The sequence below is a fragment of the Amblyomma mixtum genome, chromosome 10, assembly GCF_055824585.1.
Source record: "Amblyomma mixtum isolate Tamu chromosome 10, ASM5582458v1, whole genome shotgun sequence".
NCBI classification, from domain to species: domain Eukaryota; kingdom Metazoa; phylum Arthropoda; class Arachnida; order Ixodida; family Ixodidae; genus Amblyomma; species Amblyomma mixtum.
Window position 1 is genome coordinate 2,346,217 of NC_143021.1, and position 26,286 is coordinate 2,372,502.

A 26,286-nucleotide genomic window follows, 5' to 3' on the forward strand; every position below is an offset into this window, starting at 1 on the left:
GTCACGAACCTCATTGAATGCACTGCTGTTGCTGACAGCACACTCGACTTTCTCTCAGCCACACACCAAGTGCAGAGCAACAAGCCTACCCTCATTTACCTTTCACAGCATTGCACCTGATGAGTGAAATGAAGAGACCAGAATAAACAGTCTTATACAGCAGAGACGTCCAGTCCATCTCTTGCATGACTCATCTGTAAAAAAGGGGCTTAGCGAGTCGAAGGGGGATCGCGATGCCTGGATGCCAAAAGAGATCACCACATTTAATATTTTAGTCTTCTCCAGAAATGCTCACTTCGAGCCGATGGTGTTGCAACGCAGCGGCCATTTTCGGCAGCGGAAATGAGGTGGCATGCCTTTCTGATTGCTTGGGCGTCCACTTGGAATCCTGTTCCTTTAAAAACTCCAGAAATGGATCCAAAACATCATGCGCCTGAGTACTGAAAGCTTTTCACATGCCACAAAAAGTGAAAAGAAGCAGTGAAAGCAAACAAAATATAATAAGAATAACGCTAGGGGCCATACTTTCCATTCAGCTTCAATCTTTCATGGGGGTGAGCGCTGGTGTTCAAAGCACACCACACCAAGAAGGCAGCAAAAAAGAAAGAGAACCAGTCAGCACGCCTGGCACAAAAAGTGTGAAGAGAAAGGCCGAACAGGGGACAGGAGGCCAGTTTGGGGGAGGGGGACGGGGGGGGGGGGGCCAGCCTTTCAATCCTGCCAACAAAGAAACACCGCTATTTTGTTGAGTTGGTCCCCCCTGTCCTGTCTATCGCGTGAGACAATTCCCTCAAAATGCGTGGGCTGCCCTGGCCAAACTTCTGCTGCTCTATGCCACGTGCGGTTCTGATTGGCAGCGCCCAATCCCATTACTGGGTGAGTGAATGAAACGCTTTTGCATCTGATCTCTTTATTTCGAATTTTCAAAGTGGAATAACTTTTGTTTGCATGCTCAGATATCAATAAAACTGGTCTCTGGAACGCATGATGAATCCATTCAATGAGAATAATCGGCACTGAGGAGAATATCATGGTGCCCCTTTAATTGTCAAGGTACATAGGTAGAAGGCATTATGTTCAGGGGTCTCACTATCTGCGTCAAATGAAGGGCAAGCGTAAGGGCACAAAGATATCATGTGCTGAAGAAGAAATGCAGGTGTGTTACATCAAAACTCTGAATGAAAAGCCTTTGCACCTCCGACGTGAAAATCTTGTTTGGCCGATGGGGAGCGCAAAGGTGCTCATGTGCTGTGCAACGTGAGTGGACGTTAAAGATTCCCAGGAGACCACGATTATTCCGGAGCCCTCCACTACGGCACCTCTTGAATCAAAAGCTTCACTAGGCTACATAAAGTCAAGGTCACCGTGTCTGGAGATTCCACCTTCATTTGACCTTCAGATGAAGCAAAGGAAAGGAAAGGTGCATAACTGGCCCCTGGGACAGCGGACACCTCAGTCGTGCTTTAAGCTACAAAACCGATGAAGAATGACAGTTTCAAAAGCAAAGGAAAGGTGCCCTAGGACAGCGGACACTTCAGTCGTGCTTTAAGCTACGTGGCGTTAGTGACAGAAGTGCGCTGCATGAGTTAGCGTTGACAACCTTGAGGCAGAAACACGGCACTGAAGCCATAGGCCATCGACGTTCGGTTTGGTTTGGTTTGGTTTATTGGGGTTTAACGTCCCAAAGCGACTGAGGCTATGAGAGACGCCGTAGTGAAAGGCTCCGGAAATTTTGACCACCCATCGGCGTTCATTGTGTTCATTGGCGTTTTAGACTCCCATGATTTTAAGGAAAGCAAGTGCGCATAACTGGCTCCCTGGGTCAGTAGACCCCTGAATCGCACTTTGAGGTACATGGGGTGATGAGAGAGAGAGAGATGTGGGCACTAGAGCGCCTTAGCGCCAACAACGTTGCGGCAGACACGAGGCACTGCAGCAACAGGACGCAGCTTTCATTGGGTTTGGTTTCGTTTATGGGGGTTTAAAATCCCCAAACGACTCAGACCAAGAGGGACGCCGTAGTGAAGGGCTCCGGAAATTTCGATCACCTGGGGTTCTTGCACTGACATCGCAGAGTACGCGGGCCTCTGGAATTTCGTCTCCTTCGAAGTGAACAAACTCTGGCAATGAACCATTAACTGCCACCTGCCAGGGTGGATGCGCTGCCTATCCACAACACCCTCAAGTCACAGACGCCAAGCAGCGTGTAGTTGCCCGATACGCCATAGCTTTCGCTCTCTAACCAGGTTAAGCAGTAGTTAAAGCACAGCTAATTTTTTTCCCTCTTCCTTCTTTCATTCCCACCTTCCTCCCTTCCCTTAAAAGGGTGTCCACATTACTGCGCCATTTCCTCTCCTCAAACCCCAATCTCCAATGTGGCGGCGGCAACGGCAGGGACTCACGGCGTCATGTCACCACGCGGTCAAGTTCCCCATCCATGCTGCTAAAGGTGATGTGAATTTCGAGTCCCGTTTGAAAACTCGGTGACATTCATAGCGTGCTATGCAGCATAACGCAGCGGCCCCAGGACCCTCGGTCACTTAGCACATTGCGTCTCTACGCAGTCACGACGAAACTTTTAAGCGCCATCACGATGATCAAGTAAAGAATAGCGCAGCGACGACGGACAAGCCAGCGCTTATCCTTCTTCAGTCTTGTCCGTCGTCGGTGCGCTGTTTTGTTGTCCCCAAAATAATGGCGCGTACCCACTGCGGGGCATTGGCCAAGACACAAACGGCGACTGACAGGAGCTCAAAATGTGAAGCAATGAAAAAATAATGAAAATATATGTATATATAATGGTAATAATGATAGTAACAATAATTAGAAAATAAATGAAAGGAATTAAGACTCGTAAATTGAAGTAAACTAAACCAATACTGTGAGATCGGTGACTGATAGAGGGAACGGGACCAAACGTTTACTTCTTCAATATGCACCAATTAGCTAAGTTTTCGGTTCTTCTGCCGTTCATGATGATGTAGAGCGATTACATGTGCGTACTACATGACGGACAGATTGGCGTCTTCGAGTGAGCAGTTTAAAAAAGGAAAATGCTTGAATTCAGACTTAGGAAGAAAGCCCTGACAAGATCCGCACATTACGTACGAAAAAAAAAAAAACACTTTTCAATAAAGGAGTACACTTTTAAAGTCGGTAATAGGACGGCGGAGTACGTGCAGTACTTGCGTCATTTGATGCGCAAACTCCGCCCCGTAGTGGTCGCAAGGTCCGACTGAATGCAGACCGAAGTGGAGTACACATTGCGTGCATGGTGAAAAGCACGTGGAACGGCTGTAAACATGCATGCTGTAAACTAGAGCGGCCGGGCAGTGTTGCCACCTCTATTGCCAAGCATTCCGCCAAAATAGAGTCAATAATCTGCTAAAAAACCCGCTAAATATTTTAGAAAACCACCAAAATAACCGCTAATATGTACCGCGGTGCTGAATTTGAAAGTATCGGCGTATATTTTCTGTATGAATCACAAATAGAAGTTAATTTAATGATTCAGTGTCACAGCCTTGAGAAAAAAAACGTGAAGCAAAAACGAAACCAGCACCGTCGGAGGTAACGTCTGCTCGCGCGCGCATTACAAGCAGCCCCAAGGCGAAAATCTGGCAAATTGTAGCATATAGCTGAGGCTGACTGAGAAGAACGGTTTCTTCGAGCATTCATTTCCACTATTTTTAGCGCATCATTCACTGCTAGCGTCCAGGGCAGCTCGCACTACACAGTACTATTGTTCGTGCCGGAGTCCTAGCTAGAAATTGTTTTACGAGGGGTGAGCGAAAAGAAATCCAAAAGCAAGGGAGGACGCAATGGTCAGAAATTATCGCGTGATGTTCTGACACCGAAACCAGCCCCCCCCCCCCCCCCCCCCCTTACCCCTCGCCCCTGGCAATGCCCTGGTTCGTGGCTTTCAACGAGAGTTTCTGTTCTCATGCAAGGGAAACTGGCATAAGTAGGCCGTGAGGCAATTTTATTTATTTCATTTCGTTTATTGTTTCCTTAAAGGCCCGAAGGCATTACATAAGGGGGGACATATTGGTTTACAACGGCGATGGTGGGAACATGCACAACAATAAAAAGAACAACATACAAACAAACATAACAGGGGTTATCAGGGTTCCCCAGCAGGTGATACAATATTCGCTACAAAGAGCTCAGAAGTGATCAATATCTATGTGAGGTGAATTTTTATTTCCTCGCGGAATATTTTGTGATCATTGCATGTAGCGATGTCGTTAGGCAGTGAATTCCAGAGTGATGTATATTGCATTGGGAAAAATGAGTTGCTGTAAGCAGACGTGTGGCCACTGATGCGTGCTATCGGGTTACCGTGATCTTGTGTTATGATAAAAAGCATAGGCGGGAAACGACGCGGCGTGATTCTAGTGTTGAAAGACGGAGGGACTGCTTGAGGGCGGTGACACTGGCTTCTCTTGAGTAACATGAAGTGATGAACCGAGCTGCACGATTTTGAATCGATTCCAATTCGATGGAGATACGATTGCCATGGGTGACAGATGGATGATGCATACTCTAATTTTGGCCGCACAAATATGTTTCATACGCGTTTCAATGTTTCATTCTGCTGTTGTTGAGCGTAAATTGCTTAAGGAGGCGATGTGCAATTTTTCAGATGTTTATTATAAAAATTTGTAGATAGCAATGACAAGGATTAGACATAGACGTGGGGATATCAATCACACTGCGACGTAAATACTATCAGAACATCGGGGTGTGCACAAACAAGATTAGCCGTCCCAGATAACCACTTATGTCCTTTGAACATCCTAAGAATGCCTAGTGCTAGATATTGTGTACTTCTTATAGACATCCCAATTAGTGCACGGAATATGCACCGGAGATGTTCCATAGATCATCAGAAATGCATCGGTACCTCTAGCATAGGATGTGCATTAGATCAAATGCTTGGATATTTGACGCATCCAGCAGATATCTATGATCATATAATGTTCTTCTAATGGATATCCTAATTTGTCCATGTAACACACTGAAGATATTCTATAGATCACCAAAAGTGCTTCTTTACCCCTACTAATGGATGTGCACTAGACCTCGCAGTTGGATATTTGTCGCATCCACTGGATGGCCACAAAAGCTACATACCCAACAAGCACAAGACCTCCCCATGTGCGCCTAGAAAGGATGGAATGTCCCAGTCCCAGTACGACGTTTCTCAAACGTTTCCAGACCATAGAGGCAAGACATAGAAAAACACAAGCAAAAAGGCAGTGCTCCCACTAAAGGTCTAGAAACGTTTTTTCTGCAGTTTTAAGCAGCAACAAAAGCGAGTTAATGGATTTTGGTCCCAGAAAGGTAACTGGGCATAACGTTTTGGGACCAATGATTTTCAACAAGAAACAAAAATCGACTGCTCGCGTTCTTTTCTCTCTCCCTCGCGCCACAAGCTGCGGCGAGAGGAGGTTTTGCTCTTGCACGCGTCGTTTTGAGAGATGAAACGGCAGTTTCATTCGAACAGCCGAAGGAAGCAGTTAGCCCCGCATCTCTCTCGGCTCATGCGTTTCTTGCACGTGGGCCGTCGGCTCCATGCTGCAGGCAGGTGGCGGCGGTCTCCATTTTCATCGCTCCGCCGTAAGCGGCGGTCACCAACTTTCCCGTCTTCTAGCGTTTTCCCTGCTGCCGTCCAACTGCAACATTGTGTGGTGGCCCCTCCAGGCATCTCCGGCTGTCGGCGCCTGCGCCGCTGTCTAGCAGAAGTGCAGTAATGGCCTCCCGTCGCTCGCCCGGCTTCCTCGCTGGACGGAAGCCATTTTGCGCGCTGTTTTTCGCGCTGCCTCAGCCCTTCGAGCACAAGCCCCAGCGCGCGGCAGTTCTTGCTCTCGTCACTACGCCAACTGGGCTGTCGTGGACTTCGTAGCTACGGATTCACGGCAGTTTTCCCGCGCATCTCGGCGTGCCCATACCATTCCTTTTGGAACTGATGCAGCGGCGGCGCATCGCAAGTCCTTTGCGCAGCTTCACGGCCCTACTGATGCCGCTGTTCGAGGCGGCGGAGTTCGTGGCAATAGGCGACTCCTCATACGCACCTGCATTCCTCAGCGCCTCCGACGACTGCAGCGCGTTGGTGGTGGAAGAATGGCTCTCAACTACGGTCATAGGCGGGAAGGACCTTCGGAGACCCACCACTCTCTTTCTGCGAGTGCCCATGGATTAGCTGCTCTACCTACTTCGCCACCGCCCAGCCATCCTGTCGCAGCGGTGTAGTTTGTGCAGTGTTCGCGTGGCTATACTGACTCTCCCGGACCGGATTAATCGTGCCTTGATCTCGACTCTCACGCCGGACTGTGCCGCATGCGCGGTCTGCCGCACCATGGATGCAGCGCGCCACTGCACCAGCCTCGAGACGTCCCCCCTCCCGCCTAGCTTCAAGCAGTCTTATCCCCACACTTAGTCACAAGAAAATAAAACTCCCAGGATCGTTACGAGGGTGTAACGCGTATGTTTGAGCGTTCGCTGTGCTATGAGAAGGCGCAGGACAGAAGGCTGCGTTTAATTCATGGTTTCAGCTGTGTCAGCCTCCTATTTCATCCCTGGGTTTCCGTAGGCAAAGTTGTCAAGGTATGTTGGTTTATTTTATTTATTTATTTAAACATACTGCAGGGCCTTTTCGCACTTCTTTTTATTTTCGCCTGGTAGAACTATTTTTTTTTTCTGTTTTGATAACATGTCGCTGAAGCTTGTTCCGAGAGAGGGGGGTTTCAACTTGAAGAAAATCCATGACCTGAAACTGCGTGTCTGCAGCGTACGCTCATCTCGCCTTTTGTTTTGTCATCCAAGTTGCTCTTTACGTACATTTGCTTTTGCGTGTGCATATCTGCTTTTGTAGCCCTTAGAATACTTGTTTAAGGTGCATCAACTTCCAGCCCATGTTCTGTTTTACTTTCTTCGGTTTGCAGATTTCTCAGAGCTAGAGAAAAAGTGGCCATCATAGCGCACTACGGCATGGCGCCGTAGTGCTATGTACAAATTGTGTATTAAAAGGTGCCTACGTTTGCGTCTGCTGTTTGTATTCATTCAAATTTGCGCCGTTGACCGGAAGTTTTGTTCAGCACGGACTTTCAATTCGTCTGTATTGTTTTTCTTTGACTTGCATTTTGATTGTGGTGGTTTATAGTGCTGTCGCCGGTATGGACAATAGGCTACAAGTCCGTGCTAAGAGTGCGGCTAGTAAACTGAAATGACTTCTGTGTGGTGCTGCTATTTGTTCTTATATATGGGCAAGATGGGGTGACTTTTTGAATTCATATTTCCTTTGTGTGTAAAATGCTAGGACATTTCACAGTGCGAAACGGCCGAGCCAGCACGCATTCACACAAGTGGACAGGTGAATTACATCACCTGTAAAGTAAGTATGCACCTGAAATTTGGCAGATATGTGCGCTTGGATGCCTGCAGGCTGCACGAAAAAGGAGGAATAATTTTATTGAACCAGAGCTGAGAAATCGAGCATTAACCTTTTGGGGCTTTCCATGGGACGCACAACTTTTTGGACATCGCTAGTTGTGGGGACGTTTTTTGGATGTGTTCGGGAAAAATGAGCACCTCCTGGGGAGATTCCAAATGTCCCGATGGGTTATTTTCGGGAGATTTTGAGGAGGTTTTGTGTTTGTTGGGTAGCCAGCGTTGCAGAGCAGCAATGTCGCGTGTCGCAGCCTGCGCCGTCGTCTGCTATCTTGTATAACTAAAATGGTAAATTGGTTTTTGAGGAAAGGAAATGGCGCAGTATCTGTCTCACATATATCTCAGTGGACACTGAACCACACCGTAAGAAAAAGAAGGAGGAGGAGGAGGAGGAAAACTTTTATTTCTATTTACAGTGAGAGGTCGATGGGGCGAGCCGGAAGGGCCCGCCCCTTACAAACACTAGGAGGGATCCCTAGTCAGGGATCCCTGTAGCTTCCGCAGCGGCCCGGGCTCTAGCTACCAATGCCTGTTGGGCATGGAGTTCGGAGCAGCCGCGCAGGGCAGCTTCCCAGTCCTCTCGAGTGGGGTGGAGGTGGGGTGGGTAGGCAGGATTGGAAGGGCATGCCCACACCATGTGGTAGGTGTCCGAAAACTCCTCCTCACAGTGTGGGCACGCGCCCGAGAAAGAAGAATTGAAGTAGAAGAATGGCCTGAGGGGCGAGTTGGTGCATGATGAAATGAACGGCGGCGCAACAAGAAGAACACAACAAGAGAGGGGACACCACATGCGCACACTACCAACTGTTTATTGCATGGAAAGGTGGCGTATTTAAACACAGCTCAGGCATGACACTCATCGCATTATCGCACAGACCCAACACGTGGAAAAGAAACAGCAACATCAGGATAAAAGACTAGAACCCTTAACCTCTGCAGAAAAAACTAAAAGATTTTGATAACAGAACTTTGAGCAGGCCATCTCGTAGCAAAAGCAGAGTCAACAATAGTAGCAAAAGCAGAGTCAAACAAGAGAAGCAAAAGCAGTCAAAAAAAAAAAAAACAATCGTAGCAAAGGCAGCGTCAAACGTATAAAGCAAAAGCAGTCAGAACCCGAGAAACAACAAAACGAGAAAAAAAAACAGTAACAAAGTTAACAACCCGCCTAAAACAAACAACAGACGGCCGCTAGAAATGCAGGGCTGAAAAGATGCACAGCACGTGGCGTTACAAAAAACTGTCAAGAAAGGACACTTCATTTCTACGGAGGGATACTGAGGAGTCGCTAACACAAGTGTTTCCCTTCTTATTGATCATAAAGGCCTCAAGAATTTCGCGTGCCACCTGATCGCGACTCCTGCCGAGAATCCTTATTCCGTTAAGCACTGGCTCACACTTGCAATCTTTACAATGTAGGGGCAAATTCGACCCTCCTCCGTTTTCTAACGACTTTTCGTGTTCCCGTGTTCTGTCGTTAATGCAGCGACCTGTCTGGCCTATATAGACCCCCCCGCAGGTCAGTGGGGAAGAATTGAAGTGCTTAAGTACTGCCGGGCACAGTACAGTATTGGTATAGAGGCGGAGAAGCCAGCGCTCCTCCACCCTGGTGAGGCCTTTACAGGGAGGGGGATAGAGACCATGAAAATTTTGATAAAGAGAGGTGATCTCTTTAAAGGTGATGGCCGGATTGAAATTGAATTCCGGATCAGGCTGCGGATGAGGCGACGCCCGGTGAGTAAGCGCGCGGGCGGCAGCGTCGGCTGCCTCGTTCCCCTCAAGACCCGCATGAGCCGGAGCCCACACGATAGTACGATGGATCGGAAACCCTGTGTATTCGCATGCGTGGAGAATTTTGAAAGCACGGTCTGGAATATACCCTTGCTCAATATTGCGGCAGGCGCCCCTGGAGTCCGTAATAATGACTCGGGACTCTGGATCTGCGGCGGCCAGTGCAATGGCGATCTCTTCCGCAAATGTAATGTTTGGGGCACGGAAAGTAAGGCCCTGAACTGTAGTGTTTTGGTGGATGACGGCCGCCGTGTACCAACCCCCATGGTGTGGGCCGGTCGCATCCACATAGAAGACACCTGGCTTATGGCCATATTGTTGAGAAATAGCCTCCGCCCGCGCGAGACGGCGACCATCATGGGTGTCTGCAGTCATGTTCTTCGGAAGGGGTCGCACCTGGAGTGCAAAGCGCCAGGCTTCAGGGATGCGGACCCGTTCTTCTGTATGTGTTGCGTAGAATATGTGTAAGCGGGTCAGAAGGCGGCTCCCCGCAGGTGTTTTGCTTAGGCGCAAGTATTGATTGTTAAGATGAGCTTCTCGTAACTCCCCAAAGGTGTTGGTCATCCCCAGACCGAGGAGACGCTTGTTGGACGTCGTTATGGGGAGGTCGAGCGCTCTCTTATAAATCTTGCGGAGAACTACTTCTAAGGCATTCTCATCGCATTTGCGTAGGTGGAGGTAGGGAGCCTAATATAAAATCCGGCTGGTCACGAATGCATTGGCCAGCCGCAGGGCATCTTTGCATCGTAGTCCCCCCCTTTTATTGGACACCCGGCGGAGCATCCGACCCACCTGGTCCCCCACCTTACGTAGCTTGTTTAGGGTAGTGTCTATCTTGCGCCTATGATGAATGAAAAGCCCCAGTACCCGGATCTCCTCGTGTTCAGGTATCGGTCCGCTAAGTAGGGAAAGGGCAATTTTGGTTGTGCACTTTGAGTTGGGGCGTATGTGCACAAATTCCGATTTGCTCGGGGAGCATTCAAGACCACAGCGACGAGCGTATTCGTCCACAATAGCTGCCGCTTGTTGCAGGTTGGTCTCGATGTCTCCAACCGATTGTTGTGTTGCCCAGAGGGTGATGTCGTCCGCATACAGAGCGGCTGCACACCGGCGACCTCTGCCAGCTGGGTAGGGAGCTTCATCATGGCCAGATTAAATAGTAATGGCGAGAGGACAGCTCCCTGTGGGGTCCCTCGTGTGCCAAGTTGATATGGGCCATATTCTGTGTCTTGCAGCCGGATATAGGATTGGCGATCTGTAAGGAATTGTTTGATATAATTGAAAGTATTGCGCCCACAGTCTGTTTGCGACAAGTGGGATAGGATGATCTCGTGGGTCACATTGTCGAAAGCCCCCCGCAGGTCAAGTGCGACGACTACTTTATCATTGCTGGGGTGCTCGACGGGGTCAAGAATCTCCTTGTGAAGTTGCAACAGGACATCTTGTGCGGACCGGTGTGGGCGGAAACCGTACATGGTGTCTGCGAAAATGTTTTGCTGTTCCAGGAAAGCCGACAATCTGTCGCGGACCATAGTCTCCATCAGCTTCCCCACACACGTACGAAGTGAGGGAGATGGGCCGGAGGTTGTCGGTGTTAATGGCTTTACCTGGCTTGGGAATGAAAGTTACTAGTGCCGTTTTCCAATCTATGGGGAGTGGTGTGCTTCCAATCCAGATAGTGTTGAAGTAATCGAGGAGAGTTTCGTAGGCGGGATCTGGGAGGTTGGCAAGAAGCTTTACCGTCACCTTGTCCAGGCCTGGCGCTGTACCTCGCTTCATTTTAGCCAGGGCCGCTTTTAGGTCATGGAGCTGGAACGGTTGATCCAAATCCGCGTTCTCGGAACCTGCATACGAGTACGCCTGACCACGGGGATCCTGGTGTATACTCAAATATTTGTCGCGGAGCGCATCGGCCAGTTTGGCCGTGTCTCCAGTGAAGTTATGTATGGCCCTTTGAAGCTGTTTTTGTGTCTCAGTACGGGTTTGTGCCGGATCAATAAGGGCGCGGAAGAGGCGCCACGTACTCCGACTCGACATTTGCCGAGCTGCAGTGTTGCATCGGTGCACCCAATTGGAGTCGGCGAGTTGGGCCGCGTATTGTGCCGCCTGTTGGGTGATATCCGCGATGCGAATTTTGAGTTTCCGATTGTGTTTTTGACGACGCCAGCGGCGGACTAGGCTGTGTCGTGCCTCCCAGAGGTGGAGGAGGTGGTTATCCACCACCGGGCTCGCCTCTGAGAGTTGAACATTTTGCTCGACTGATTTCAAGTGGGATACTAGGTGTTGGGACCACGTTGAGTATCCTTGGTCCATTATCGATTGAGGATTGGTGTAGCTGCTCCTAAATTTGGTCCAGTCGGGTAGTTTTGCATTGGCCTGTGGTCTTGTGAGTGGCTTGGTATGGATTGTAGTGGTAATTATGCAGTGGTCGCTACCGAGGGATTCCTCTGTGTTCCTCCAATCTGCATAGCGAATATTTTTCGTAAAGGTGAGGTCCGGACACGTATCGCGTGTAACAGAGTTACCTATACGAGTGGGTTGCGCGGGATCCGTGTGAAGAGTAAGGCCCAGTGTGGAAACAAGCTCCGCCAACTTGCGTCCGCGTTTCTCTTCACGTGTGTACCCCCATAAGGTGCTGGGACCATTAAAGTCCCCAACGATTATGAGGGGATCCCGATTCGCGACCTTCAAATGTTGAGTATGTGCAATGGGGGGTCCTGTTTGCGTAGCGGAAGGATCGTCACCATTACATAGGAGAAATTAGCGCTAAGATCCAGGTCAACCTGGGAGGCCGTGTAATTTTTATGTACGCAGAGGCAGCTCTGCGCATCCTGCTGGTACACCGTGTAACTGGCAAGGGTGGCGCCATTTACTGGCTCCTGAAGGGCCACCACAGCAGGTAATTCTGGGAAAGTTGTAAGGAAAAGGCGTAGATCGGCTCGCTTTGTGCGTGCCTTGAATCCGCGACAGTTCCACTGTACAATTTGAATAGGGATCGAATTGCTTCGCGGATGCTTCCTATTTCTAGGGGCGCCCGCCATGATCAAGGGTAGAGTTGTGAGTTTGGAGAGAGGAGGCTTGAGAGCCAGTGGCTCCAAAGAGAGGAGCGTTCTCTATACTGGGGATGGCACAGGGGACCTCTTCTTCTTCTCCGGCGATTCGACGCCTAGACGCTTTGAGCTGCCGGCCTGCGAAGGTTTTGAGCGGGCCAGCGCGCTTGGGAGCGCGGGTGAGTTGAGCGAACTGAGCGGTTATGAGGTTTGGGATTGATGCCGCAAGGTGGCTAATTTTGTTGAGTGCCGCCGTAAGTGTGGCATTGATTTGCGTTTCCAATGCGGATATTCTGTTGTTAACTTGAGTTTCGAGCGCGCTCACTCTCGCCTCGAGTGCCGTGAGGGCATGCGCAGCCTGTCCTGAAGGGGTTGCGTCGCTTTCCATTGCCTCTGCTGCGGGTGAGGCAGAGGTGTGGTTGGGGGAATTTTGGCGGGCCTCCGCTATTGCGAGGCGCTTTTGAAAATTTGCAACCTTCTCGCGGAGAGCAGATATTTATTTTTGTTCGGCAGAGATTGTCCGTGGTTGGAATTGGGAAGGGGGAGGGAAGGGAGAAGCTGCCCTGCCCGCGCCGCTCACCTGGGAGTGTTGCTTGACAACGTTTGCCCACGTCTTGGAGCTGCCGTTCTGGGGAGGTCCGAGGGGCTTCGCTGCACCGGCTTGAGGCGGCGGTGGCGCAGCTGGAGGTTTTCCCTGGCTCCCGGTAGAAGAATTCACAGGCTGGTCCATGGCTTGGTCGGCAGCCTTGGCCTTCAGCTTGTCCGGGCGACGCTTGCCACGCCTGCGTCGGTTCCGCTTCGATTTACGCCCGCGCTCGGCATGCGGGGGCTGGATAGCGCGATATTTAGCCGTACACGCAGGGCCCCCCGTGGCATGGGCACCGCCGCACACTGAACACTTTGGGTTGCACTGGTGAGGGGCCCGCACCCCCTCAACGAGTAGAGCCTGCTGTCCGCACAGGCCACACCGGTCCAGCCTCTGGCCGGGGCAGGCGTCCACGCGGTGGCCGACCACACCGCAATGTCGGCAGGCTGGAATGGTTCGCTGGTAAGGCCTAACTTGTACAAGCTCCGAGTCGTAGTGCACGAAACGTGGCTTCTCTATTCCGACGAAAGTCAGTCTCGCTTTGTTGGATGTCCCAAATTTACGCACTTCCACGATGGTGCCGTAGCGCCATTGGAGCCTAGTACGGAGCGAGTCCGTAGTTTCAGAGTTACGGACGGTAATGACGCCGTAGCAGACGTCCTTGCCGTCTTGGCGCAGGTGCCCCCCAAGGGGGACCCTCCCGTCGGGTCCATTAAGTTCAAATTCGCCGATGATACGGTCGGCTAGCTCAGGTTTCGCAGTCTGAACAATAATGAGGTTTTGGTCTCTTACCGGTATTATGGTAAGGTCTGTTGCGGGTTGCGTGCCCAGGAGAGCCGTGAACGCCCGGCCGTAGCCGGTCTCCTGGAAAGTCTCGTACAACGAGGCGCGGGTCCGGGGCTTGATGACGACGACGTAGTCGTCTGGAGCAGGCTTGGGAATAACGGGCGGTTTCCACTTCGTGAGCAGTCGCCGACTGCGGCCCGCCGCGCGCGGGGCGGGTGACTGCTGGTTTCCGGCGTGAACGCCGGCCGCGTCTACGGACGCCGGCTTTAAGGCTTGGTCTTGCGCTCGGCGCAGCACTGCGGCGTTCAATGCGGCGCTGCGAAATCTTGCCGAATCTGGGCCTCCGGTTGCCGCTGGGGTAACCGTTGCCGAAACTGGGCCTTCGGTTGCCGCTGGGTTAACCGTTGTCCAGTGCATGTTTTCGGGGTCGTAGCCTCGGCAGGAGATTTGCGCAGCAGCCATACTGGCGTCAGTGGCCAGAGGCCCCGATGTGCCGGGTACCGGTTCGGCCGTTAGGCCTAGCCGCGCCACCGGCCCGATCGGGCCATGTGTTGCCCGAAAAAGGGGTTTAACCGGGCCCACCTTGGAAAAAACTGGTGTCCAGATGTTCTCGACAGCTTTCGGTGCACGTTGGGGATGATCTTGCTAGGGTCAGGCGGAAACTTCCGCTGCTCCGGCTGAAAATCGCCGGAGCCGACGAGCAGCACGTCTGACTCCCCGTGCGAACGCGCGCGTTCTTCAAAAGAAGGAAGGTGGGAGTGAAAGAAGAGAGAAAGAGGTGCCGCAGTGGAGGTCTCCGCAATAATTTCGACCACGGGGATCTTTAACGCGCACTGACACAGCACAGCACACGGGCGCTGTTAAGTTCGCTGAACTTTCTGCGGTGTCATCCAGCCCAGTGCAGCCCAGGGCATGGAACCGCGGACGCACGACGCGACGCATGTCGGTGGCTGCTCTATTGTTGCTGGCGGCATCGTCGCCAGAACGCTCGTTCTGTCTCCGGTTTGCCTCCCCCCCCCCCCACAGATACTTTCTAGCGCGCAGCGTACTTCTACGGTGCACTGTTTGAATGTCAGCAGTCGGTGTGTTTGCGGCCTGTGCATGTTTTTTTTAACCTTCTCGCGTCCCTGCGGATCACTGTGAGGATGCAGGTGTACAGTGGCCGATCGGTACCCAGATAACCACTTATGTCCTTTGAACATCCTAAGAATGCCTAGTGCTAGATATTGTGTACTTCTTATAGACATCCCAATTAGTGCACGGAATGCACCGGAGATGGTCCATAGATCATCAGAAATGCATCGGTACCTCTAGCATAGGATGTGCATTAGATCAAATGGTTGGATATTTGTCGCATCCAGCAGATATCTATGATCATATAATGTTCTTCTAATGGATATCCTAATTTGTCCTTGGAACACACTGAAGATATTCTATAGATCACCAAAAGTGCTTCTTTACCCCTACTAATGGATGTGCACTAGACCTCGCAGTTGGATATTTGTCGCATCCACTGGATAGCCACAAAAGCTACATAGCCAACGTTGCAGAGCAGCAATCGAGAGCTGTGAAGTTTAATACAGCCCTCTTACAGCAATACAGCAGGTGCTTGCAATCAAGTGTGTGCACTAAAGCAAGGAAGGAAAAATTAATAACTTTTGTAATAGAACTGCACCGTTTTAAAAAACAATGACAAGTTACTTAGCATCAGTGCTTTTTATTTAGAATACCTGCATCAAAAAAATTATAACAAATAAATCTAGCACAGGGTGGTAAAAATGTCGTAATAAAGAAAATGAGGATATGATGTGACTATATTTTGCTGTGTGTGCCTAGTCTTCCTAGTTCGAACGACTCAGTTTGCAAGCAAATGCATCGACGTATGCGCTAGCATTTTGAGCTATACGCAAGAATTAAGTTTCCAGTTTGCAGAAAATACCCAGTACCACAGGGTCCCAAAGAATTGATCCATATTCTATTACTGATCAAACTATGGCTTGGTACGCTATTAGTTTAACTTCGTTTGAACATTGCCGCAGAGTTCTTCTTAAATAACCTAATTTCTGCATAGCCCTCTTCACAATATCCGATATATGCTCATTCCACCTTAGATCCGATGTTATGGTTATGCCTAGGTATTTATAGTCATTTACCACTGCGAGAGTGCTGCTGCCTATGGAATATGAGAAGTTTAATGGTTGCCTCTTTCGTGTTGCAGTCATCGCAGCAGATTTTTTTGTGTTTATTGACATCTGCCAATCTGAGCACCAGGTTGCAATTCTTGCTAAGGCACTATTAAGTACAGCCTGATCGCTGGAATTGTGAATTTCATGATAGATTATGCAGTCATCCGCGTATAGCTTGATTTTAACGGGTAGGTTATGAACTGTGTCGTTAATAAATATTGAAAAGAATAAGACTATTCTATGGCTCTATTCTCAGTCTCCAGAGAGCAACCTAGGAGGCCCTCAAGCATTCTCAAGGAAGGCAACCTTCCTATCGCTTAAACAAAGCATTCTCTTGCTGGCGCACTTCTGTTGGTCTTGTGCGATATTTTTAGACATGGAGACATGCGATAGTTTAGACATTTGTAAACATTCGAAAGAAAAGAAAACCTTTCAAATCAAATGAAATCGTCTTTATTTTCTCAAGGAGAAAAGGGGGCGACGGGTAAAAGCCGCATAACTGTGGCTTGAAAAAGCCCGGCCCCCTCTATGTACAGTTCGACAGTAGTGCTGGTACAGATTTTAAAGGATTCAATTTCACACTTCATCTCACAGACCTAAAATTTGCACCCTACAGAACAAAAACACTCCAATGAAAGCACATGCAGTTTTAAATACATTCGAGACACACATTCTAGAACACATCAGGTTTTAAACATAAAAAGTTCAAACACACTCAGATTGAAACACGTTCAGTTTAATAATTTCAAGAATAATAACTTTAATATTAAATAATTATTTTATATTAATAATAATAAATAATAAGTATATTAATAATTTCCGCATTTGCGGTATGGTGGTATCCGGTCAAGGTATCCGCAAATCCTATGTGAAGGAAGTCCTTTGGTGTTGTGAACCGCATGCGCTACTAACACGTGTCGTGCTTATCTTATATGAGGTCCACCGACCTAGCCATCTGCTATCGGCAGTGGTCCCGGTGACGTCACTAGCCGAGAGGCTATAAAAGCTACTAACCTTTAATAAAGCTCATTCATTCTTCTTCGCCAACCACTTGTCGATTCTCTACAGTGGCGGCGAGCGGCCCACCGCCGGGCATTGGCTGCTCCATGGCAGCCCACGTTGGACCGCCGGGTTTCGACGAAGTGGAAGACAGTTGCGAAGCATACCAATTACGTCTGGAGTCTTATTTTGAAGCCTATGGAATCGATGATTCCAAGAAACGACGGGCTCTTCTAACGGCAGCTTTAAGTAAAGAGGGCAAAACACATGCCTAGAGCAACCAAACTGTGTGTTCCGGAGCTACCAAAGCCGCTGCGACCAAGAAGGCAAAAAATGACGATAGAATTCTATGAGTTTAACTGCACATGTTTACATCCAGACAATTTTTAACCAAACCTTATCGCTAGCTATCGCGTTTTACGTCCGAAACACGCTCAGAACGTGTTCTAGACATGCGTTTTGCCCTCTGTACAGTAACAGTCGACATAATAACGGGGCGTTGCGCGCCGGCCAAGATTCAAGAGGTTCTACGAGAAGCTGGTCCAGCTACTGACTGAGCATTTTGCGCCGCAGGGCAACGAAATAGCGGAGTCTTACAAGTTCTTCACCAGGTATCAGCGTCCCGACGAAACAACGAAGGACTTCATTGTCGCAACTCGGAAGATGGCCTGCGGGTGCAACTTCTGCGAGTCAAGGGACAGGATGCTACGAGACAGACTAGTTTGCGGCCCGCGTGACGCTGGAGTTCAGCGAGCACTCTTGTCAAGATCGTCGCTGAAACTCAAAGAAGCAGAGGAGGCAGCGTTAGCGGCAGAGATGGCAGCCCTCAACGTGGATCACATGGATAAGACAAAGGGTCATGGCAACGTTCACGCTATGAAGAGCAAGCTGCAGTGTCCACCGCATTACCAGAAGACTCGCCTGCATACTTCACTTAGACCAAGCGATGGTGTTGTTTGTTCGTGTTGCGGTAGCACTGGGCATAAAGCAGCGAAATGCAAGTTTCGCCGGGCGGAGTGTTTTCGCTGCCGACGCAAAGGGCACCTAGCGAAGATGTGTGTACTGCACCAACCAGGAGTGGCACACTGCGAAGAGCATTCTTCAGAGAGCGTCAGCGAGCTTTGTCTACTAAACGTGTACACTGCGTCTGTTAACCTCGTCAAGGCCGTGGTTTGCACCTTAGACTGGAGCGGGATTCCACTCAAGATGCAGGTAGACATCAGTTCACCGGTCTCCATAATTACGTGGGATACATACTTCAAGCGTCGGCACGCCTGGCCTGCGCTCCGCGAGACGTCATTGCAGTTGTCCTGCTTTCTGGGCAAGCTTCCCGTGAAGGGGGAGCTCCGGCTTCCTGTCTCGTACGCGGGTAAAACTCTAGAAGCGACGCTAACCGTGCTGCAGTGTGATGCTCCGAACTTGTGCGGACGCGACGTTATCAGCGCATTTGAACGTAACGGTAGGGCTGTCCTGAGCATTTTTGGCGAGGCAAGTACGGGTGAGAGGAATTTTCCACATCAAGCTTCGGTTAGCGCGCTGTTTGAAGAGTTTAGCGATCTGTTTACACCAGGCCTAGGGCGCATTGGTGGTCCCGCAGTTCATTTGAGGTTGCATGAAAATGCGTAGCCGCGATTCTGCAAAGCTCGTTCTTTGACATATGCAATGCGAGAGCAAGTGTCTATGGAAATAGACCAGCTTGTTAAAGAAGGCATTCTGTCGCCTATCGACAGTGCGGACTGGGCCACGGCTCTCGTTCCCGTTATCAAGAAGAATGGCTCCATTCGATTGCGTGGCGAATTCAAAGTAACCGCGGATGCTGCATGTGTAACGGAGCAGTACCCATTGCCAAAAATACAGGATATTTTTGCTAACCTAAACAGAGGTGATGTCTTCAGCACCATCGACTTGAAAGATGCGTACAATCAGTTGCCACTGGACGAGGAAACCAGGAAGCTCTTGAGTAAAACACGTTTTTGGGCAAGTTGGAAACATTCTTGATTCATTTTGCAGCGAAGAAGCACACACACACAGAGAAGGAACACGCAAAAAGCACGGACGAACGCTGCACTCACAACTGGTTTATACTGAGAAAAGATTTCGAGCTTAAAAAGGCTCACGCATCTGCGCACTACAGAAAGAAAACATAACAACCACGTGCCAGGAAACATCAGAAACATCTTATCATATATTTCTATATCATATATTATCATCTTATCATATCTTTAATTTGTGCATTGCTAATGCTATCTTTCCATCTAAAATGCAGATTGCACGTGTGTCTGTCATATACAAAAAAGGCGACAAAAATGACTTCGGCAATTATAGACCCATCTCTGTGCTACCAGTATTTTCTAAACCACTTGAAAAGCTAATTCACAAACGTTTCGCAAAGTTCGAGGAGAAACAAAATATGATAACTGACTCACAGTATGGATTTCGTAAGCACCGTTCTACAGAGCACGCATTACTAGCTCAAAAAGAGTACATATTAAAACACCTTGATCAAAATAAAATAGTCAACTGCTTCATTTGCGAGACTAAACCATGCCTTCCTATTCGCCTAATTTTGTTCACCACTGTTGCTTATGTGTGTTGATTTATCTGTATTACCTTTTGTTGCTTCTCCGATTGATTGCCGTCTTGTTTCATTCTGTATTACCCGTTGCTTTGTGATATTTTTTCATTTTTTTGTGTAAGACTGGCCGTCGTCCTGCTGTCATGGCAACTAACAAGGGGTCGGGACCTCGTCAAGCTGTTCGAGCTTTTAGTCCCGTACTCCTCCTTTTCTAAGGAAATAAAATGAATGATTGATTGATTGATTTTCATAGACTTTACAAAAGCGTTTGATTTGTTGAATCATGCATTACTAATCCGCAAACTTGACCGCTACGGTTTCCGAGGCCACGCAGGATCTCTTGTACACTCTTACTTGAGTAATCGCAGACAAGCTGTCAGTAATAATGGGTATATATCGGAAATAGAATCACTTCACTGCGGTGTTCCCCAGGGAAGCATACTGGGTCCATTTCTTTTTAATATTTTTATTAATGACATCGTGCAAATCGCCCCTGCAAAATACATAACAAATGCTGACGATACCAGCATATTTTCTTCAGGAACTCAAGTAGATACTTTAATAGATACAGTGAATTCTACCTTCTCAAATTTATATGAATGGACAAAAAAATGGTTTACAGGTAAATGTCGCGAAAACAAAAGCAGTTATTTTTAGAGCAAAAAATAAGAAAGTTACACTTGTAAAAGACATTTGCTTCAATAATGCTCATGTAGATATAGTACCTACATTTAAAACACTAGGCGTTGTATTTAATGAAAAAAAGGGCTGAGGCTTAACTTGGTTAAGCCTGGAGAATGCGAAGCATCATCGTGTCGCGTAATTTGGAGGCGCACTACCACAGCGACGGCGCGAGGTGGGCCCCCGTTTCTGCACTGCCGTGACGTCATCAAGTCACGTGGTGTGACGTCATGTATCACGTGGTTTGGAGGCGCACAACCACAGCGACGGCGCGAGGTGGGCCCCCGTTTCTCCACTGCCGTGACGTCATCGTGTCACGTGGTGTGGCATCATCGTGTCACGTGATTTGGAGGCGCACAACCACGGCGACAGCGCGGGGTGGTCCCCCGTTTCTCCACTGCCGTGACGTCATCGTGTCACGTGGTGTGACGTCATGTATCACGTGATTTGGAGGCGCACAACCACAGCGACGGCGCGAGGTGGGCCCCCGTTTCTCCACTGTCGTGACGTCATCGTATCACGTGGTGTGACGTCATATATCACGTGATTTGGAGGCGCACAACCACAGCGACGGCGCGAGGTGGGCCCCCGTTTCTCTACTGTCGCGACGTCATCGTGTCACGTGGTGTGACGTCATGTATCACGTGATTTGGAGGCGCATAACCACGGTGAAGGGCTGAAGTGGTAGCTAAAGTAGTATGCTTCGCATAAAATGACTTGGGATGACCATGCCTATTTTATTGCCAGCAAACTGTCGCAAATTATTGGTTTAATTTGCAGATATCGCCAACTACTGCCAACAAGAGCATTGCTGGCCATATATCATTCACTCTTTAGTTCTCGCCTCAATTACTGTAATTTAGTGTGGGGAAAAACTGCGCAAGAAAACATCAATAAGCTACTCGTATTACAGAAAAATTTTATCAGAATAATTGAAAATGTTCCTAGAACATTCCATACACAAGAAAATACTCCCGGTAACCACACCCCTGTCACACGGCCAGCTCCAATGACCATCGAGTCGAGGGCCTTCGAGATTTTCGATCGCCATCGAACTCGAGGGAGTTGTGGAGCTGCTACACGGCCATGGAGGAAAAAAAACTGAGGAGGGAGCGTCCGGCGACAACCTTGAAGCCTCGTCTTAACAAGTAAAGATATAGCAAAAAAAAAGAGTGCCCCCCCCCCCCCCCCCCGTGATCGCACCACGTGATAGCGTGCGGTAAAGTCTAGCCCCGCTGCGCGCGCGCATGCGCCGATTAGCGCGGCAGACTAACTGTAGATCAACTTCTTTGCTGTAGACGCCCGCGCCGCGGGTCGCGCATACGCGCGCACTAAAACATAACGGAATCAAAACATAAAGGACCGGCTCGGAGAGCGAAAAACTGAGGGAGAAAACGACTTCAAAACACTCGGCTTGCGAACGCTGGCCGCGTGACGTCATGCTCCCTCCTTAGTTTTTTTTCCTCCATGTACACGGCAAATCTCAATGGCCATTGAAATCGTTCTCGCGTCTTACGCCAAGCTCGTGTGGCGCCACAATCGCTACTTTCGGTTTCGCGCAAATAACAGAAATATCGAGCAAGGTGTGTTGCTGGGCGAGTTGGTTGAGGAACATCTTGAGAACAAACAGCGCTTACAGACAAAGGACCAGAACAAGAAGGACACACAACTGCGCTGACTAACAACTTTTATTTGGGAAGGGAGCCGATCCGCACCTTTTATACAGAAATATATTGACGACACTTAACTAAATGTTGAAATACACTTTTTTGCAGTCATAAGGCGCGATCACACTTGTTGAAAAATCCTGTTCTCATCTGTTGACGCCCGGGCGAGTTGGAACGGCCGCGCCGCCGCTGCTTCTCGCTGTGCGCACCACGTCGCCGCTCGCGGCGTACACAGATACAGTGAGAAAAGAGCATAAATTTATGCTGTCTACGTACCACGATCGTATGCACGCTTACGTACGCTAAACGCAGGCGCATTCCAACATTTAGTTGGAATGCGCCTCTAGTGGCGCCATCTGGTTGTCAAAATGGGAACCATTACTGCCAACAAACCGACTTTCTTAGGCCTAGCAGCGGCAGGATCGTCACTCTAAATAAAAAATAAAGCAAATTTATCACTTATACGTTTTCTTGTAGGCAAGATGAGACGAAGCGAAAGACCGGTGCCCCATTTATGACCAGTGAACGGACAGAAAAAGGCAGCAACAACGAGAATTCAGTCCGAAGCGAGGGGTCCGGCTTTGAAGGGCGCCGCCATGTTTGTTGTCGTTCGAAGCAATGCTAGCAACCTTGGGCAACGCTCGAAGGCTCTCGAAATCTCGATAGAGTTCCGGGCTGCTCCGTCGACTCGATAGACTATTGAGTCGATGGCCATTCAAACTGGCCGTGTAGCAGCGCTCGATCGCCTTCGAGTCGATAGACTATCGGTTCGAGGGCCTTCGAAATGCCCGTGTGACAGGGGTATAAATTGTACACCTTTCGCCTCAGCCACGCACTGAAGCGCGAAATTATTAATCACACGTCCTTCCTTCATGAACTCTCCAACATTGAAGTAAGCTATAAAGTACACAACACAAGAAACGTCGATCAGTGGCACATTAAAACATACAGAACAACATATGGCTGTCAAACACTTGAAAACATATTACCGCGTCTACTAAATGCTCTTTGTGTCAATGACATTGACCTAAAAACCACCTCACACAGAAAGCTTTTAGAATATTTATTTACAGATACTGCATTGAATCTGTGAACCGAATTGACTGTATTGCACTCTTCATTGCTTTGGTCATTTTGTTTTTCTTGCGGGAAGTACCTGTCGCGATTTTTTTTGCAATATTGTATTTAGTTTGAAAGTGTGCCACGGTTTTGTTGCCAAAGTTCGCAGCTGGGTGTCCATGGCCAAGTCAAGCGGTCCAAGAGGCCGCTTTTACTACGGGCACCCGTCACCATGTATACTGTGGTGGTAAATAAATAAATGAAATGAAAATATTGCCGCAAAAACGGTTGAATTCCGAAGTGTACAAAAAAAAAAACAAACGGAAGCATCACTAATGCAGCAATCTGCTCTTTTCTTTATGTGAAAGGCCTCCAGAAGTTCATGTGCAGTTTTATACTTGCTACCGTTGTAGTGAGTGCAGCGTTCGTCCGTGTTTTTTTGCGTGTTCCTTCTGCGTGTGTGTGCTTCTTCGCTGCAATATGAATCAGGAAGCTCTTGATCGTGAACACTCAGCAAGGCCTGTTTTGCTTTAATAGACTTCCTTTTGGTGTCGCCTCTGCCCCTGCTATTTTTCAGAGACGTATGGAAGGCATCCTGCAAGGCATTCCGGGCGTTCAAGTTTACCTGGACGATGTGGTAATCGCGGAGAAACGAGGGAACTCGGAGACGCTGCGTAAAGTTTTTGAACGTTTCCGGCAGCACGGTGTCACGTTGCATCCGCAGAAATGTAGTCTTAGGCAAGCAGAAGTTAAATTTCTGGGATATCGTATAAGTGCGGACGGATTGTTACCTAAGACAGACAACATGACCGCGATAGCGAAGATGCCGAAGCCAAACTGTGTTGCGGAACTGCGAGCATTCTTGAGCACCCGACCTATGCAAGATTCTTTCTGTTTGCCTTGCCAACACCTATTTCTCGTACGGCGGCAATTATTATAGACAGCCCTTCGGTACAGCCATGGGAGCGTGAATTTCCGTGACAGCGGCTAACCTCACAACGGAAGCCATCGAGACGAAAGCCCTGGAAACATTCGTGTCACGCCCTAAACTATTTGTCAGGGACGTGGACGACTGTTTTTGCACCTTAAAGAAACAACACGTCCAACGGTTCTTAAACCACCTCAACGGCATTGAAGCCTCAATCAATTTCACTATAGAAGGGGAGGCGAATGGCTGCATCTCTTTTCTCGACACCCGTTTGACGCGAAAACCCACGAGCCGGGGTTTCACCGTGTACAGGAAGCCTATGCACACAGGCCGTTATCTTGACTTCTATTCTGTCCACCCGATGGCACACAAGCGCTCTGTCGTCTGCTCTTTAGTCGAAAGAGCAATAAACACGTCCTCTAACGAGCAATCTCTGAAGGAAGAGCTAAGGACTGCCGAAAGGGATTTCACGAGAAATGGCTATCCAAGAAGCTTTGTGGCAAACACAAAAAAGAAACTACTAAAGCGACCGCCACCTTCTGACGTTTCCAATGCTTCTAAGCCAAAACGCGCCTACACCTCTTACATCCCACAGATCAGTGAAGCGTTTGGTAAGATATTTCGAAAGTACGGCGTGCAAGTTGCCCACGTTCCAACAAGCAAGCTTAGACACGAGCTCGTCAATGTGAAAGACCCTTTTCCCCCTGACAGATATCCTGGGGTCGTGTACAGGATTCCGTGTGCAGATTGCGACCGCAATTATATCGGGGAATCCGGAAACTGGTGCAAACGGATCCAGCAGTACAAAAATGACGTGGCGATAGGACGCAGCGCTGCTAACGCTCTGGCCGAACACGTGGAAGAAACTGGACATCTCATCAATTGGGACGGGGCACGGGTGCTTGCCAGAGAACGGATCACTTCTAGACGCTTGTATCTACACTCTAAGAAAAAAAGGTGTGATCTTAGTCCTTTAAGGGGGTAAATCCACTGACGCTGTGGCGAGCCCCTTTTCGTGCAAATTTGCACCCTCGTCTGGGGACTAAGTGCGTACGGTTTAGGCTGCAATAGGACTAATGTTATTCCGTTTGGACAAGTGTAAGTATAAGCCCTTGATGACTAACGTTACCCTTCCTAAGAAAGACTAACGCTTAGGCCATGAAAGTGCAAACATATGCTTTACTTTCTGGTGCATGTTTGCACCCACTCGGAATAAGCTTATGCTCTATCCCAAAGCGTAAACTTATCCTCGCAAGGGCTACAATTAAGCCTATCAAATGAGCTTACTACAACGCTCCTGAAGTGCAACTTTACACCTTATCAATGGGCGTAACATTGCTCTGCAAGAGCATATGGTTTTGATCTTTTCAGGCGCACATTTACACCGTGTTAGAAAGGGTACACTCTTAGAAAAGAAGGACTAATAGGGGGCAAAGGGTGTAACTGTTGGTCCCCTGGAAACGGTGCAACAGTTAGTCCCCGGGAGCAGACGTTTAATGAAAGCAAACTACACGTGATTTCCAGCGTAATTAAGAGGCAAAGAGTTTCCGACAGAGCTGAACACACATAACAACGATAAAGGAAACAGAAATAAACATACATGAAAACACCAGGATTCGAACCGACAACCTTTGGATTACGAGCCGAGCGCGGATATGACTACACCACCACAACAGACGGTCTGAGGCAGAAAATAAAAGCCTTATATGCGAAACACACACATTGTCTGTCTTTACCGCTCAAACTGTTATCAAACATATTGCGGTTTAGAGCACAGTATGGTGATTTTTGTGTCATATGCTTTTGGAACAACCTGCGGTAAGCTTTAATGCGCAGTCTAAATCGTGTTTTGGCCACAGAAGAGGTGCTGAACTGTGTGTACATTACGGCCGGTACTTCACAACCACAACAGTTGTTTTCTTTTCGTTTCTTTTTTTGCTTATAAGGTGGTCTTACTTCTAGCAATTGCTAGCTGCACATTACAGCCTGTTGAAAACAAATATAGAAGGCGATGGTTCACCTCGTTTTTTGTTACTGGCGGACAGCGGTAACAGGGAATTGACTGCTTGCCACTCTCCGGTTCGCTAAGTGTCGCCGATACTTGCACAGTATCACAATAGCTCGTAAACAAACGGCAACGATATGAAACTACGTGTACTTGCCCAACCCTAACCTTTACTACTCACATTCGACACGTATTGAAGCTCGTAGTATTTGTTTATGCACTTGCACAGCTGCCAGCCGTTTCGGTTGCACGAAGCCTTTTTCTCACGCGAAAGGCTATCCGCTTCGTCACAGGCAATGGCGGTGCTCTCACTGGCCTTAGACCACGCCCTGCGCTTCAAAAATCGAGTACTATTGCAGTCGGAGTCTTCTCGCGCGATTTTCGCGTGTTGCTATGCTGCGGTTCGCCCCCCTGTTAGTCTCTTTCTCGGCAGTTAGTCTGTTAAGTTTGCGCACGGCGCGCATTTGTGGCAAAAAGAGTGTCGTGTGCAAATTTAGGGACTAGCGGGCCCTACCTAATGAGTT

At 48.9% G+C, this 26,286-nt stretch overlaps 1 protein-coding gene across 10 annotated transcripts in view; it reads right to left on the bottom strand.

Annotated features, from left to right (window-relative positions):
* LOC149324986 (uncharacterized) overlaps nucleotides 1–3,311 on the bottom strand; it is a 52,611-nt gene extending 49,300 nt beyond the window's left edge. For 9 of the 10 annotated variants that reach the window (XR_016285959.1, XR_016285960.1, XM_089562459.1 and 6 more), the window contains exon 1: nucleotides 3,177–3,311. Coding sequence is in view for 8 of the 10 variants with exons in the window: in XM_089562459.1 (XP_089418585.1) it covers nucleotides 3,177–3,273 (97 nt within the window). In the remaining 2 variants the exon portion in view is untranslated. The remainder of the gene's footprint in view (nucleotides 1–3,176) is intronic. The other variant, XM_089562456.1, reaches the window with a different exon arrangement.
* Nucleotides 3,312–26,286: the final 22,975 nt, after the last annotated feature.